Here is a 14,388-nt window from a genome sequence, read left to right on the forward strand (position 1 = left end):
TCACCTCTACACCTCTAGATTCTCCCACCCCATCCCTTAAGACCTATGCCGTGGGTAGACTGGCACTGACACACATTTTAGGGACAGAGTCCAAACGCTACTGGGTTCTGACTCTCTCCCCAGCCCTATGCCTTCAGCCAACGCACCTCCCTGCCCCTGCAGCCAGGCCCTCAACAGCCTGCTTGCTGTGAAACCCTTTCTACCTATCCAAATCCCAACACATCCGGGGCCCTCTCCACTCCCCAACCGCCAGGCCTCTCACACTGCCCATGTCTATTCCAGTTTTGCCACAGTCCCCTAGCCAGGCCCATCACGCCCCAATGCTCTATTCTTCCCTTTCTCACAGCTACTCCCTGATGTGGGAGCCGGCAAGTGCCCTGCAGTGGGTGGCTACTGGGACCCTCCCAGGCTGATGTGGGGGGTACGGGTGACTGTAAGAAAAGGAACTGGATGGAGGTGGTCTGAGCGTCTCCTGCCTTCTTCCTCCGCCATACTCTGCACTTGAATAACAGACTCTGGGCTCCACCTCTGAGGGGCTCACAGCCAGGTCAAGGTCCGGGTCCAGACGCATGGGAAGAAAGACCCAATATGAGCAGACGCCTGGCCCCCCTGGGGAGGAGAGGAGGGCGCTGAGGGAGCCGAGAGGAATGTGGGACTAAAGTCGTCCGACCTCTCCTCCGGACCTCTCAGCCTCCAGCGCCGGGAAGTGCGGGCGTGGAGACGCGCCCTTTCCCAGTGAGGAGTCTGCGTTTCAATTCGTGAGGAGCTGTGCTTGGGCCGCGCTCCCTGGCACCTTAGGGGAACACCGAGGCCCCTAGGAAGGGCCAGATGGCCAGAAGCTTAGGGCAGCTGTCAGACCCTGGCAGGGTGGCGGAGCCCAGGCCACCAGACCCGCGCTGATGAAGACAGCCAGCCTCCGGCTGAGCGCCGCGGCGCCCCAGCAAGCCTCGGTCCCCGCCCCTCGGCGCCGCGCCTATTGGCTGGGCTCCTCCTCGGCCCCGCCCAGCGACCGGGCCGCTTCGTGCAGACGCATGCGCACCAGCCTGCCATCGCCGCTGCGGCCACCGCCGCTACAGCCGCGTCTTCAACACCAGGGCTAGGAAAGCCGCGCCGCTCACAGGCATGGACAGTGGTAGCACCAGCAGCCGCAACAGCGATCCGGCTGCTGGCCCCGATCCGGAAGGGGAGCAATGGCTCAACGGGTATCCTTTGGACCCAGATGGCAGCTCCCCGGACAGGTAGGGCGGACGGCTCCGCAGACCCAGCTAACAGACCTTCCCAAGACCCCCTCACCAGGTATCCCCAGTGGCCGCCATATGTCGCCCCATTCATTTCCCAGCCCCTCCCAGAGGCCCTTCTCGGGTCCCACGCTCCCGTGCCCTGTCGCCACGCCCTCATCTTGCTGGGTCAAATTCCTCGCTCCCGGACAGCCCCTAGTGTCAGTCCCCGTCGCCATCACCTCACGGCTTGGGGCATCTGCCCCACCCACTGTTCCCACATCTCCTGTAAGGCCTGATTTCCCTTGCTCTTCTAGCCTGCCTGACCCCTCCCTCTAGGCCCTGCCCCTGCGTCTTCTGCAAAAGCACCAAGCCCGCAGCAACCTCAGTCTGGCTTTCCGCGTGTCAGTGTTCAGGGCGGTGTCCGTGGACATGGACGGGAGGCTCACCAAGGCGGTGTCCTGGGGAATGCTGGCTCTCTGCATCCACGTCTGGAACTGTCTTGGTCCCTTACTGTCATTAGATTTCCTGCCCTGCATGCCCCCCAGCTGTGCACCTGTGTGGTTTAAGTCCCAGGTGTGGCAGCCATTGGCACTCTCTAGAGCCACTAAGGTGGGCAGGCTCTAAGCCTTAGGCCACTGATCTGTACCACCTCTGAAGAAGCTCCAGACTAGTGAGACAGGACCGACAACTTCCTGCTGAGGGCCCAGACCTCCATAACTCTCCTCTCCATTCCTTCACCATATGTGTGAAGCAACAGCCAAGCCAGGTAGCACTATGGCACAATTTTGGTGCCCTGGCTGGCTTTGCCGCCCCCAAAATCCCTCTTCTGACATGACTCTCCGTTTCTCCTGCCTGGACTCAAGGAAAAGGCATTCATCCGTAGCAAAAAGCAGGGATAGATATTGTCTCCAGACTGTGTCAGTTAAAATGTACATTCTGTACCTCAACAGGAAGAAAAAGCCCACAAGTGGAGAGAAATGTTTTCTTCTCTCTGTTGTTAACACATCAGCCTGGACAGATTTAGCACCTTTCACTCTGAAAGGCACAGAGCCTTCTTCAAGAGGGTGAGACACAGGCTGGGTATGTTCCCCAGACCAGGGGCCTTCCTGGAACTATGTCCTGACCAAAGAAGCCAGGGATGGAGAAGTGACAGGGCAGGGCAGGGCAGAGGCCTGGGGCCAGGAGCAGCCCTAGAAGGGTCCAGAGAGTCGTTTGCTGTCTTGGATATCTTGCCAAGGGTCAGCCCTCTGCGCTAGTTTCCCCTGATCATAAGATCATTTCCTCTCTTCCAGAAACTCCCTGTGTCCTCTGGCCCCTCTCTGTACTTGCCCAGAGACCATGGACACTTACCAGGCATAGGGCCTTGCGTACGCAATTGAAGAAAGAAGCACAAATATGCTCCTGCTGAGCTAAGTAGCACACTGGGGACAGATATACAGTGAATAAGACAAGACACACACAGTCCTTTACAAATGCATGGACCACAGAGAAATTTGAAATAGTTAATTCTTGGTGGTTTTGAATTTACCTTTTTATTTTCCTGGTGGTATCAGCTGCTTCCCAGTTGGTCCTGTCCATTCTGTGGGATCACACAGATGTCCATATGGCTGTGTGTCTCCGGTCCAGGGGGCATGATTAATGCCACTTATGGGCCTCCCAAGTTGGGGCTCTCTGTCTCGGCCCCTGCCAGCCAGGCTCTCCTGAGTGAGGCCTGTATCGCCACCTTCAATTCCCCTTGCCTCCCTGCCCAGGCAGGCTGCCCAGGAAGTTACTTATCCCAGTCAGGGCCATGCAACTGAGAGGGTCAGAATGAAAGCCCCTTGGGAAAGGGAGGCCTGGGGTAGTTAACTCCTATTATTACTGGGTCTCCTGAGAGCACAGGGCAGCAGGAGCTGGAAGGAGAAAGCTTTTATTCTGAGAAGAGTGGGGTTTGGCTCTTCTCATTGGGAGGGTTGAGACAAAGGCCTGGCTCTACTTTAGTCAGAATGTGGAGGGTTTCAAATTCTGCCACATTGATAGTGGTGGGCACACTGAAAAAGGGTGAGATTGGGGGCAGCTGAACCTGGGTCCCTGGAGAGAAACAGTGTGGGTCAAAGGAAAGGACCTGGGGCCAGGGAGACTGCAGTAGAAGCAAACCATTGGTGGAGCCTAGAATTCCCCTTGAACAGGAGCCAGCTCAGAAAGGACTTTGGTAGACTGGTAAAGGAAGAGGGTTCCCATTGTCCTCCAGCACGTCCTGGAATGCTGGCTTCCCTCAGTGCACAAGAAACTGACGCTCCAAGGGGGGTCCTGGCTGCTAGAACAAGCACAGTGCTCCATTCTCGAAGGCCATGGGCAGCGGGAACAGCCCCTCACCTCCACCTAGGCTGCCCCACTCTCCTGAGCCCTGGAAGGCAGGCCCTGCTCTAAAGAGGGAGACCAAGGCTGATGGGACATCCTCATGCCTTCAGGACCCATTCGAGAGCAAGCACATGGCTGAGCACATGATAAGTGCTCAGATAAGACCTGCAGAATTAAAAATCTTAAAGAAGTAGATGTCCACACTTACACACGTACCTCAGGGCATTTATCCAGCTTCTCTTTGGCTCACAAGGACTGGCCTACAGGGTTTTTGGCTGCCAGGACCCTGGTCACCTATGTCATTAAGTTTATTCAGTCATCTGAGGTCTTGCTTTAGAACAACTTTGGCCAAATTCCTATTTTTGTTATAAATATAAATATCAGTTATTTAAATCATGAAATCAAATTTTCATACACCTTGTGGATAACATAAAGGAAAGTATATATGTAGTGAGATTGTCAAGGTGTGAGAAGTTCTAAACTGGAGATATATTATCTGAGGTGCCAAAAGAGGGCAAATTATAAATAAAAATATACATCTTACAGTGTGTGCTCCCTGCAGCACTGAGTGTGGGAAGGAGCAGGACAGCAAACGTGTCTTCCACATGCCAGGCTCCGAACCAGGCACCTCACATGTGTCATATCAGTTAGTTGCTATACCAAACTAAGAGGTGGGCATTATCATCATATCCCACACAGACAAGGATGCCAATGTTGCGAGAATTGTGCATTTTCCTAAGGTCCTAGAACCCAAGGGTGCTGCAGCCAGAAGCCCACCTCCACTGCTCCCCCACTTTATCCACAGCCTAAGGTCAAACTCTCCCTGACAGCTGGGCTGTCCAGCCATCCTTCTGGGAAGAAGAGCAAGAGCTTGTCTGTTCCTTCCAAGTCTACCACTTGGTCTCCAGGAAGAACTAAGCCTCCATGGGCAATGCCTATCTGCCACCAAGGCCAGGACTCTGTCCCAAGGCCCCTGTGCCAGTGGTGCAGCCAGGACTGGATGCCCCTCCTGAGTCAGACTGGTCCACTTTCCCAGCAACACTAAGGCAACAGCCTCCTTGCCCTTGGCCCCTCATGCACACGCTCTCCTGCTCCCACCTCCTTCTCCCTGTCTGTGTCCCAGCCCAGCCTCAGAAGGCTTCACAGCCTCCAGGAGCCTCACGCCCGCTCCACCTGCCCCACACTATGCTGTCGGCACTGGGAGGCCGGCAGAGCGCAGGCCCTGGAGGGAGACCTGATGCTCTCCACCCTCTCCGGAACCTGGGCCCCCAGACCAGGTCTGGGGAGGAGGAGGGTACATAGAGGGGGCTACAGGGACAAGGCAGGAGAGCAACAGGCACAGGTAGAAATCCAGCCATCCCTAGGGAGAATGACCCAGCTCTTCTGGAAGACTCTGCCAGAAGAGACTCCTCTATCCTAGGGGAAGAGGCCTCCTGGCCCAGCCAGCCGTACATCTACATGCCCAGGACAAAGCAGCAGTCAGAGAGGGACCCACGGGTGCTGGCCATGTGCTTCTCCAGTGTCACTCACACAAGATGTCACACGTGTGACCAGCCCTCACCTTCTCCCACTTCTCCAGAGTCTGTGGCTTCTATGTCTGCTCTCTCATTGGACAGAGGCTCTCTGAGGGCAGGAATGATGTGCCAAGTCCCTCTGCATCCCCAGGGCCTGGCACAGTGCCCTTGCGTACTACAGCCCCTCCATCAGCACTTGCAACATGAAGGCATGAGTGAATAAACCTTGCCGCCCCATACAAGGCTGAGGGTATCCTATGCATAGGCTGTGACTGCCTTTCTGTCCACCTGGAATGCGCACAGCCCTGAAGGAGCTGGTGGGTGGGAAAGGCCCCCAAGAGTGCCCGCCCTGTGCAGGGGAGAAGCTCACTGGAAGCACTTGAGGCCAGAGGAGGAACAGCCCCTGTTCCCCAGGGAGACCCCATTTCTCTTTCTCTGTGCCACCACCGGGGGGCAGCAGAGTAGCAAAGCCTGGCAATGGGTGGAGGAGGTTTTCCCCTCCCGCCTCCTGCTCCCCAGCTCCTGTCCCCCAAGTCTTGGCCGCTCCCACCTCCCAGCTCCATCACACTAGGGAATACATCCAGTCTTAGAAGACTTATTTTATTGATGAGGTAACTGAGACACAGAGAGGAGGCGCCACCTGCCCAGGTCACAACCCTGTTTGTGGCACTGATGAGGCTGGAAGGCCAGGCAATGCCTCCCTGCCCAGAGCACTTTCCCTGCTGCCCTGCCAATGCCCCTTCTGCTGAAACCTCCCTCTCTGCGCTCCCTGTCTCCACCCAGGCTGAGGCCCCTTGTCCCAGCAACCTGGGGCCCCGGCTTGGGTCAAGTCTCTTCCCTGGCTGGTCCCCCACACTCCCAGGCCACCTGCCAGGTCAGGTAACAACCCCGGCCCAGGCAGACTGTATTTGGACCTTATTCCTGGTCCTTAGAACACAGACCTGCTGCCGACCCTGGGGACAGGATACTGCAATTTGGGATTCTCCCTGCAGAGCAAAGGGGAAGGAGGCCACAGGGCAGGACGGTCCCTCTGCACCACACGTGGGGACACTGGCTGCACAGAGCTGGCAGAGGCTACACCCAGGAGGGCAGAGCTGCTCACACCTCGTTCATGTTCCAGATGGGCCCCCTCTGCACACGGCGGATCAGTAAAGAGGGAGCACTCCGGCCCTCGCCCATCTCAACCCTCTCATAGACAAGGCAGGGTGGGATGGAGGATTCCAGATTAACCTCACTCCTTGCTGGCTCTGTCCCCTTGTCTCTGGTCCTCATCTATAAAATGAGGTGTACCTGCTTCGCAGAGTGATTTGGACGTGAAATGAAATAACATGGTTAACCGTCCATATCTGGAACAAAGTGTGGCCCAGGCTGAAAAATAGTTTTCTTCCTGCCTCCGGTAACCTTGTCACAGCCTCCTTCCAGATGCCACCTCCACAGCATCCTTTGAGGGGCCCCAAAGGCTGCCTCCCGCCAGCCCAGTGGGGCCAGAACACAGTGAAGTCTTCCTTGAGTTGTGGGGACACTGGTGACCTGGTGGGGGAGATGCTGAGGCACCCTCTCAGCATCTTCCCTTTCTGTCTCCTGCCCAGCAAATCCTGCAAGGCCAGGCCCCTGTCCCACCCTCTCCAGGGAGTTCTTCCCCACTCCCTCCCCCACACCCTGTCTCCTCTGCAATCCTGGGCTCTGGCTGCCACCTGTCCCCACCAAGCACTGGTGCCCCTGGAAGCAGTCCCTATGTTTCACCTTCACCTGGATCCCTCCAGGGATCCCTCCAGGCCCAGGCTCACATCCCAGTGCTCGGGAAACATTCCTCTTGGCTGGGGGCTGAGCCCTTAGCCATCACTGATGCCACTTGCCAGCTCTGGGTGGGTGAGCGTTGAGGAAGAGCAGGGGCAAGGCTGGATTGCGGAAGAGCCCAGCTAAGAAGCAGCTGGACCCTCCAGGTGGGAAGGGGCAAAAGGGTGGCTTAAGCTCAGCACTCCTTTCCCACAAACGCACTCCTCCCCCCCCCCACACCCCACACCCCATCATGGCCATTCCTGCCTGCAGATACTGCTGTCCTGACTCCCGTGACTAGAGGTCTGTGTGCAGGCCTCTTAGTCAGACCAGGCCCAGCCCTGGGTGGGGAGAACTCAGAGTGCATGAGGTGGCACTAGAGGGATCAGCCCTGGGGGCTCCAGCTGCCAGGGACAAAGTCTGGGCCACGCCCTTCCCAAGAACACATAGTTGAGAACGGGGCGAGGCCCAGGACAAAGGCCTCTGAGGCATCCAGAAACAGAAGGAAGGCTGGGCTGGGGACCCGTCCTCCAATCCAGACCCGGGGGCACACCCAGGGCTAGGGCCTTGGCTGGGGAGCTTTCCAGCTGGGGGCCCAGCAGCAGGAGGTGAACCCTGGTGTGGAACTGAACCCCTGAGGTTTCCCTTCTTTCGAGCTCTGTTCCCCTGGCAGGTGCAAAGGGGACTCAGTGATTCCCAAAATCCCCACCTTGATCCCCAACCGGGAGCTGCCCATACACACAGGCTGGGCGCTGCCACTCCTAGGGCTTGCCCTGGCCATGGCATGCCTGGGCACCTACTGTGTGCTTCACTGGCTGAGGGAATGAGGGAACAAGGAGATGAAGCTGCTGGCTCCACCTCGGAGGCACTTGCCAGCACCAGGCAGCACAGGGCTCAGGCCCACCAGGGACTTTTCCAGAAGGAGATGAGCTTCAGGAGGATAAGCAAGACTAGGCAAGGGGGTGGTAGTGAGAGGGCTGTCCATGACCCCACCAGCAGGCAGTCTACAGGAGGCCTGGAAGGGACGCGGGTTGGGAAGGTGCAGACCAGACTGGGGAGGGGACCAGAGGGCAGACTGAGAAGGTGACGTAGCCCAGGGGGCTGACCGGATGTTGACAGCAAGGACAAGGAGGGCACACAGTGATTAAGGAAGCTGAAGCCAGGCTGGCCCAGATGGGTTGGCCAGGGTGGGGGTCGGATGGGCCAGGCAGGGTGGGGCAGGGCAGTGGGGCTCCAGGGAAGCAGTGAGCCCTTCAGGAGGCCCCAGAGCCTTAGCATGGCTGGGGACAGGCACATTGGCCAGGGGAAGAGCCAGCCAGCACTAAGGTCTCAGGCCTGGGGGCCCACATAGAGGTGGGGCAGGACAGGCTGACCTGCATGTCCCCAGGGTACTCCTGCCTCTGGGCCAGGAGGAAGGCTGTGAGCTGGGCAGGCAAGGGTACAAGGATGGGACAGACAGGCTCTACCGATTCTCAAGACTCCTGACCTGGGGCTGAGACAGTGAGATCACAGCCTGTAGGGGTAGGGAAAAGGTCTGGTGCAGCTTTGAGGCATGGACAGAGGATGACTAGAAGGCTGAGCCACCAGTGGGGGATGAGGGACCAGAGAAGAGCTCCTCTCTACTCTGCTCCGTGACTTTCTGGAAGGGAAGCGCCAACTCTCTCAGCCAAACAATAAGTCCAAGCATTTGGTGGGCACTTACCACCTGTGAGGCACAGTGCTAAGGGTTAGAGGGGACACATGCGTGACTGAGGCTCTGCTTGGCCTCAGAATCTTAGCATGAGTAGGGAAAGAGTCCATGAGCACATACACCCTGCCACAGACTGCCTCCAGCCTGCTCACATCCTCCTCACCCACCATGGGCCTCCTGCCCTCCCCGGCCGCCCAGACTGCCCTGCCTTCTCTGTTCACCCCATCAAGGCAGGGCCTACGTCCTCCGCCCAAGGCCTCGCTGCCTCCACGGCCTGCCTGCTGTGATTCGGAGCCCAGACCCTGACTCCTGAGCTGCTGACAACTGCGCTCCTGAACCTGGACCCCAAGGCATCGGGCCCCCATGCGCTCCTCTTTCCCTCTTGGGGTCTGGGAGGACATAGGCCTGTCTTTCAGCTTCCTGCCAAGGGCTGGGGTGGGGGTGGGCAGGTCCTGGAGTCAGGACAGCTGAAGGGAGAAGGAATCCTCGGGAGAGTAGGCCTTGGCGGGCTGGTGAGGGCAGGGTGTGGGTAGACAGATACAGTGCCATTCTCACAGCTCGGCAGGACCTTGGCAGGCACCACACCTTAGTAAACTTCCCCTGGGACCTCTGTTCTTCCCCCGCAGCCAGCCGGCCTGCCCGCCCTGGCCTGGCTCCATGCAGTCTCACAGCAAATGTGTGCAGAACGCACTAATAACTCCCCACCTAGTCATAAACCAAAGTCCTTTCACCCTGTTACCAAAGCAGGCTGAAATTTTTCAGACGAGCATTCCTAACAACAGAGATGATCTAATGTGGAGAAGAAACCCAGGCGCTAGACTCAAATAGTCCACAATTGGGACTAAGTACACACTGGCTGGGTGATGCCAAGCAGGTTTCTTAATGTCTCTTAAACCCAGCATTTTTTAATCTATGAAGGAGGGAAGGGAGCCGGACATCTGGCTTACACATGTAGTCCCAGATACTCAGGAGGCTGAGGTGGGAGGACCACTGGAGACCAGGAGTTTCAGACCAGCCTGGGCAATATAGCAAGATCCTGTCTCAAAAAAAACAAAAAAAACCACAAGGGAAGGGATGATATTCATAACAACTCTAACCTCCAAAGAATTGTCAAAGAACCTGGCACACGAGTACTTTCCTTTCTTTCCCACGATGGAAATAAAGGAGAATCACCTCTTTTCCTCCTCTCCATTTGTTGAAATTGTTTTCTGAAAGTGGTTACTTTTGTATTGACAGCTCTAGTTGAGGTGTAATTGATGTACCATAATCTGCATATATTTAAATTGTATAATGTGATGTTTTGGCTTATGTATACTCCATGAAACCATCACCACAGTCCACATAATGAGCATATCCATCCACCCCAAAGATGCTTCATGTCCCTTTGCAGTGTTTCATATAGTCTAGAACTTTGTAGATAAAATTACACAGTATGTGTTCTTTATGTCTGCCTTCTTTCACTCGGCATAATTACTTTGAGATTTAGTCATGCTTTTGTCTGTATCGGTAGTTCATTCCTTTTTATTATTGACTAGTATTCCATTGAATGCATGCACCACAATTTATTTATTTGTTAAGTGGTGGAGATCTTCCAGCTTTTTAGGTATTCCAAAAGCTATTATAAATGCTCACGTGTAAACCTTTGCAAGGGCCTGAGTTTCCATTTCCCTCAGGTCTGTGTTACTTCTTTAAAACAAATCGTTTACAGTTCAAGTTGCAGCTGGTTCATCCAGGTTCTTTCCAGGCAAACCTGGAAACAGTGGCTGTTGTAACTTTTCCCTCTTGATTTCACATGGTTCTTGCTCTACTTCATTGAAACGGGGGCCAGACAGGCGCCTTTGCCTGGCTGAGGGTGAGAGTCTGGCTGTTCTCAGTGTTACCCAGCACTGTGAGCGCAAGGGTGGGCAGCATGAACACATGTCAACCAGAAGCCTGAAACCTTAAAAGAGCTCCTCTCCTTTTCCAGAAAAAAAATGGAATTTTTAACAATATGTTAAAAGGAAGAAAAAAAAGAACACAAAATATAAACTACAGAAATAGAAGCCACAAATACAAAATTTCATCTCAGTCTGGATCAAAAAAAAAAGAAAAGGAAACAAATGGAAGCCATTATTACTCCATGATAACTAACTGACCATTCATTCATTCACCGAATACTTGCTGGGCACCTGCTGATGCCAGGAGAACTGCTAAAGGCCAGTCCCTTGGAATGTAAAAGTGACCAAGACAGCCACCGTGGTCCTTGCATTCACAGAGCATAGTCCACTAGGAGCAATAGACATTAGAAGCAGGGATCCAGGTAGACAGGAGAGCTTGCAACAGGGGCACCTGCCCCGTCTGCAGAGGACTAAGGGACCCAGCATGGCGAAGCACACCTAGAGAGAGGTTTTGGCATGCAGCAGTGGCCACAGTGGTAATGGGGACCAGATCACAAGAGGCTTGCAGAGTGCACAGCAAACCGGCAGCCTGGACTCCCCACTTGCATACGTTCCATCCCGAATGTGCCCTTTTCTGTGATTTCCACTCCCAGGGGAGCTCCCTGAGCTGGGCAGCACATCTGAGAACTTGGGCCTGGGGCTTGGCACACGTTCCACCAGGTCCTCCATTAGAGTCACTTTTTCCTCCTGCACCTGCTGAAAGGAGGTGATCGTCCTATCAACTTTGTAGGAGGCAGTGGGTTACCTACTGTGTGTTAAGCACCTCATGCATGGCCTGGCATTCAGTAGGAGCTCTACAAATGTTTGGAGGTGGTCCCTGGGTGCTAAACCAACTTGTCAGGGTTGGGGACACCTTGGTTCTGTGCATCTCATTTCCATAGCAATGTGGTAATGGGTTGTTCCCCACGCCCCTCATCTCCTCCCCACTCACACACACGCACACACACTCTCCCCACACTCTGCTTCCAGCTGCTCTTTGCCCAGATAAGGTTTAGCCCATCCCTCCTTATTGCCTCAATTCCTCTGCCCAAGCCCCTCCCAGTGCACCTGGCCAACCCCACCCCTCCCTATTCTACACAAATACACCTGACAAGAGACAGCGCCTTAGACTTCCTGCCCCTGCTCTGCACTCTCAGGTAAGGACTGGGATTTGCCCGCTGTTGCCAGGGGCGAGGGGGTCCCCCTGTCTCGTTTGTCCATGTAGTCATGTTCTCCTGTATGTGTGGATTAAATTGTCACCTTTGCCTCTGTGTCTTTGTGTGGTCGTGCACCTGCATGCTTGTCTGCCCGCTCCCACTCCTGAGCTGGGCCCTGTGCCTCCACTGTCCACTTCAATGAAAATAAATAGGTTTACAGCCTCTGCCATGCCAGGCAGAGTGGCTTCGCTGAGGGTTGAAGGGATTGTTATCGGGGTCCTTCTGGTCCTGCCACCTCCTGCCGCTCAAACACCTGGGCCTGAATTGCAGAGATGCAGTCTGAGCATTGTCTTTGCTCCCTCTTCCTACCCAGAACCTGAATGGCCCCCAGGTGCCCTTTCCCTCTCCCTCCCCCAAGCCCTGCCCCATGGGTCTCTTCCAGCCTCATCACTCACTCAAGGAAAGGATGGGGGAGCAAGCGGAGCAGGGCTATGCTACCCAAGGTGACCTCAGCTGAACATTTGTGGCACCAGCAGAACCAATGAAAATGGGTGGCTAAAGAGCTGCAGGGGGCCATGTCTTGCAAAGGAATTGTGTTCCTTGTTTCCCGGGGCTGTTTGTGCTTATATGCTCAGCAATCATATGAGCACCGGAGAGCTCTGCTGTCAAGTATATGATCCTGACGACACATAGTATACTCTAATTTGTGCGTTTGGGGAAAAAATGAATGTACAGTGTGTGCCCTGGGTCCATTTGGGGGTTGTCCAGTGTGACTTGCATGCCAACCCCAAACAAGGCAAGGCCAGGCCACCGTTGGCACCAGGACACCACAGCATCCTCATTCTGATAAGAGCAAGACTTCTTGGTGAATGACAAATTATCTCAGACCCAAGGCTCACGTCCCCTTCTAATCCTGGTGGGGGGAGACAGGAACAAGCAGCTAGAACCCTGGAAGGCTTTCCATTCACTTCTGCTTCAGGGCAAAATTCACATTGGTACCCTGCATCCCTCAGAGACCCCAACACCCACCCCACCCTGCCCTTCCCAGCTAAGGGTGCACGCAGCTTTCTCAGCCTCCCTCTCTCACCCCTATGCCAGATCTTTACACAGGGGCAAGAATCTGTGCAGACAGCGGTACCTTGACCCGCACATGGCAGGCAGACAACAGGAATACTTAACATGATTGAAATCCATCCAAGTGGAAATGAATAAAATGATTGTGAGCTGGGGTGGGGCAGGGGACAGGTGTAAGAGTATGGTGTCCCGGGGCTGGTGCCTGGTGCTCTCTTGTGTCTCTGTCTGCCCACCACGTGGGTGAACCCACTGTGTCTGTTCAGCACCCGTGCCTGGCACCTAGAGGGCCAGCTCCATATGGGTGACAAGCTAAGGCAAAGGGAGCACTTTTATCCCTTTTGTCCTTTGAAGGAGCTGTGTGTGTGCATCCCTGGAAGGGAAGAAGGAAAGAAGTTGTGATTTATATTACAGTAAACTAACCTTTTAAACACAGGTGATCTTTGTGTCACTCCCTGCTCTTGCCGGAAAAAGATGCATCCAGGTAAGCACCGTGGCTGGGAGGCTGTGGGGTGGAAGAAGGAAGAGAGAGGGAAGGAGAGTGGTGAAGGCAGGGCGATCAGTCAGCCGTATCTACTGCACACCAAAAATATGGGGGTGTGTGTTTGTGTGAAGGTGGTGGTGGGGTCCGCAATGAGAACAAGCCCTTACAACAGGTTACCGTGGAAGAAACATACTTCCCCATCCTTCATCTCATTAAATCTTCACCTGAGGAGTAACACAGGCAGGTGCTTGTCCCACTGCACACACGGGGCCCAGGGAGCTAGAGGCACGTTCAGGGTAAGGCCATGGAGGTGTGGCTGGGTTGGAGCCGAGAACCCAGCTCTTGGCAGCTGAGCCATTGGCTCCCCTCAAAAGAACCAAAGACCATCCTGGCCTTTAAGAAACAGCAGGCAATTCCCACCAAGGGAGCATTTCCCAACACCCAGGACCACTCAGCTAGGCTGCTGCAGAGTCAGCCCACTGCACCCGCAGCTGCGCAGGCTGGATGGTACCAGTCCACGTGGCCTTCCTGCAGGAAGGCACCACAAAGTTGAGCCTGACAGATTTCCACGTGGCAGGTGGCATATGCAAAGGCTTAGCTGTGAGACCACAAGGCCACAAGAAGAAGCCAAGAAACAGCTGAGAGGCTGAGCAGAGACAAATGCTGAGATAAGCAGGACTTGACAAAGTTGGGGCAGGTTGAGATGGGAGCAGCCTGGAAGTGGAAGAGAACAATCAGGGTTTGCCCCTGGGAAGGGCCAGACTCAGTGTCATGGCGTTGGGCTGAAGTTTGAAGAACACAGATGTGACAGAGTGGGCACAAGAACCCACATGTCCTAACTGGCCCCACTGCACCCAGGAAAACTTAGCCAGCTCTTGAGCACACGGAGACACACAGCTGAACCTTGTATTGACTTTCAGTATGTGCCTGTTGTTGAGTGAGTGAATGTGAAATGATTGTTGGCGCAGAGGTGGGGGCACAAGATCAGCGCTAGGGAGAAGACAGGGATTTTCACTGCAGAACAAAATGACCAATGCTGCCTCTTTTTTCCCTTTCTCTCCCACAGGTCCGAAGGTAGGAATATACCCCAACCCTCTCCCCATTTTCCTCCCCACTGTCATGTACTCCAAACCTCTAGCCTCCTTCCTACATCCTCAGGGACCAGCCACCACCTCCCCCAAATGACAAGTAGGGAGCAGGCTCAGGAACCAGCCCCATGG

General features: G+C 55.0%; 1 protein-coding gene across 1 annotated transcript in view; it reads left to right on the forward strand.

Annotated features, from left to right (window-relative positions):
- Nucleotides 1-1,060: 1,060 nt before the first annotated feature.
- The window catches only part of DISP2 (dispatched RND transporter family member 2), a 30,035-nt gene continuing 16,707 nt past the window's right edge, over nucleotides 1,061-14,388 (forward strand). The window contains exon 1 of the mRNA XM_045532997.1: nucleotides 1,061-1,238. Within this exon, the coding sequence (XP_045388953.1) occupies nucleotides 1,123-1,238 (116 nt within the window). The 5' untranslated portion in view covers nucleotides 1,061-1,122. The remainder of the gene's footprint in view (nucleotides 1,239-14,388) is intronic.

This window comes from Lemur catta, chromosome 1, assembly GCF_020740605.2.
Source record: "Lemur catta isolate mLemCat1 chromosome 1, mLemCat1.pri, whole genome shotgun sequence".
NCBI classification, from domain to species: Eukaryota; Metazoa; Chordata; class Mammalia; order Primates; family Lemuridae; genus Lemur; species Lemur catta.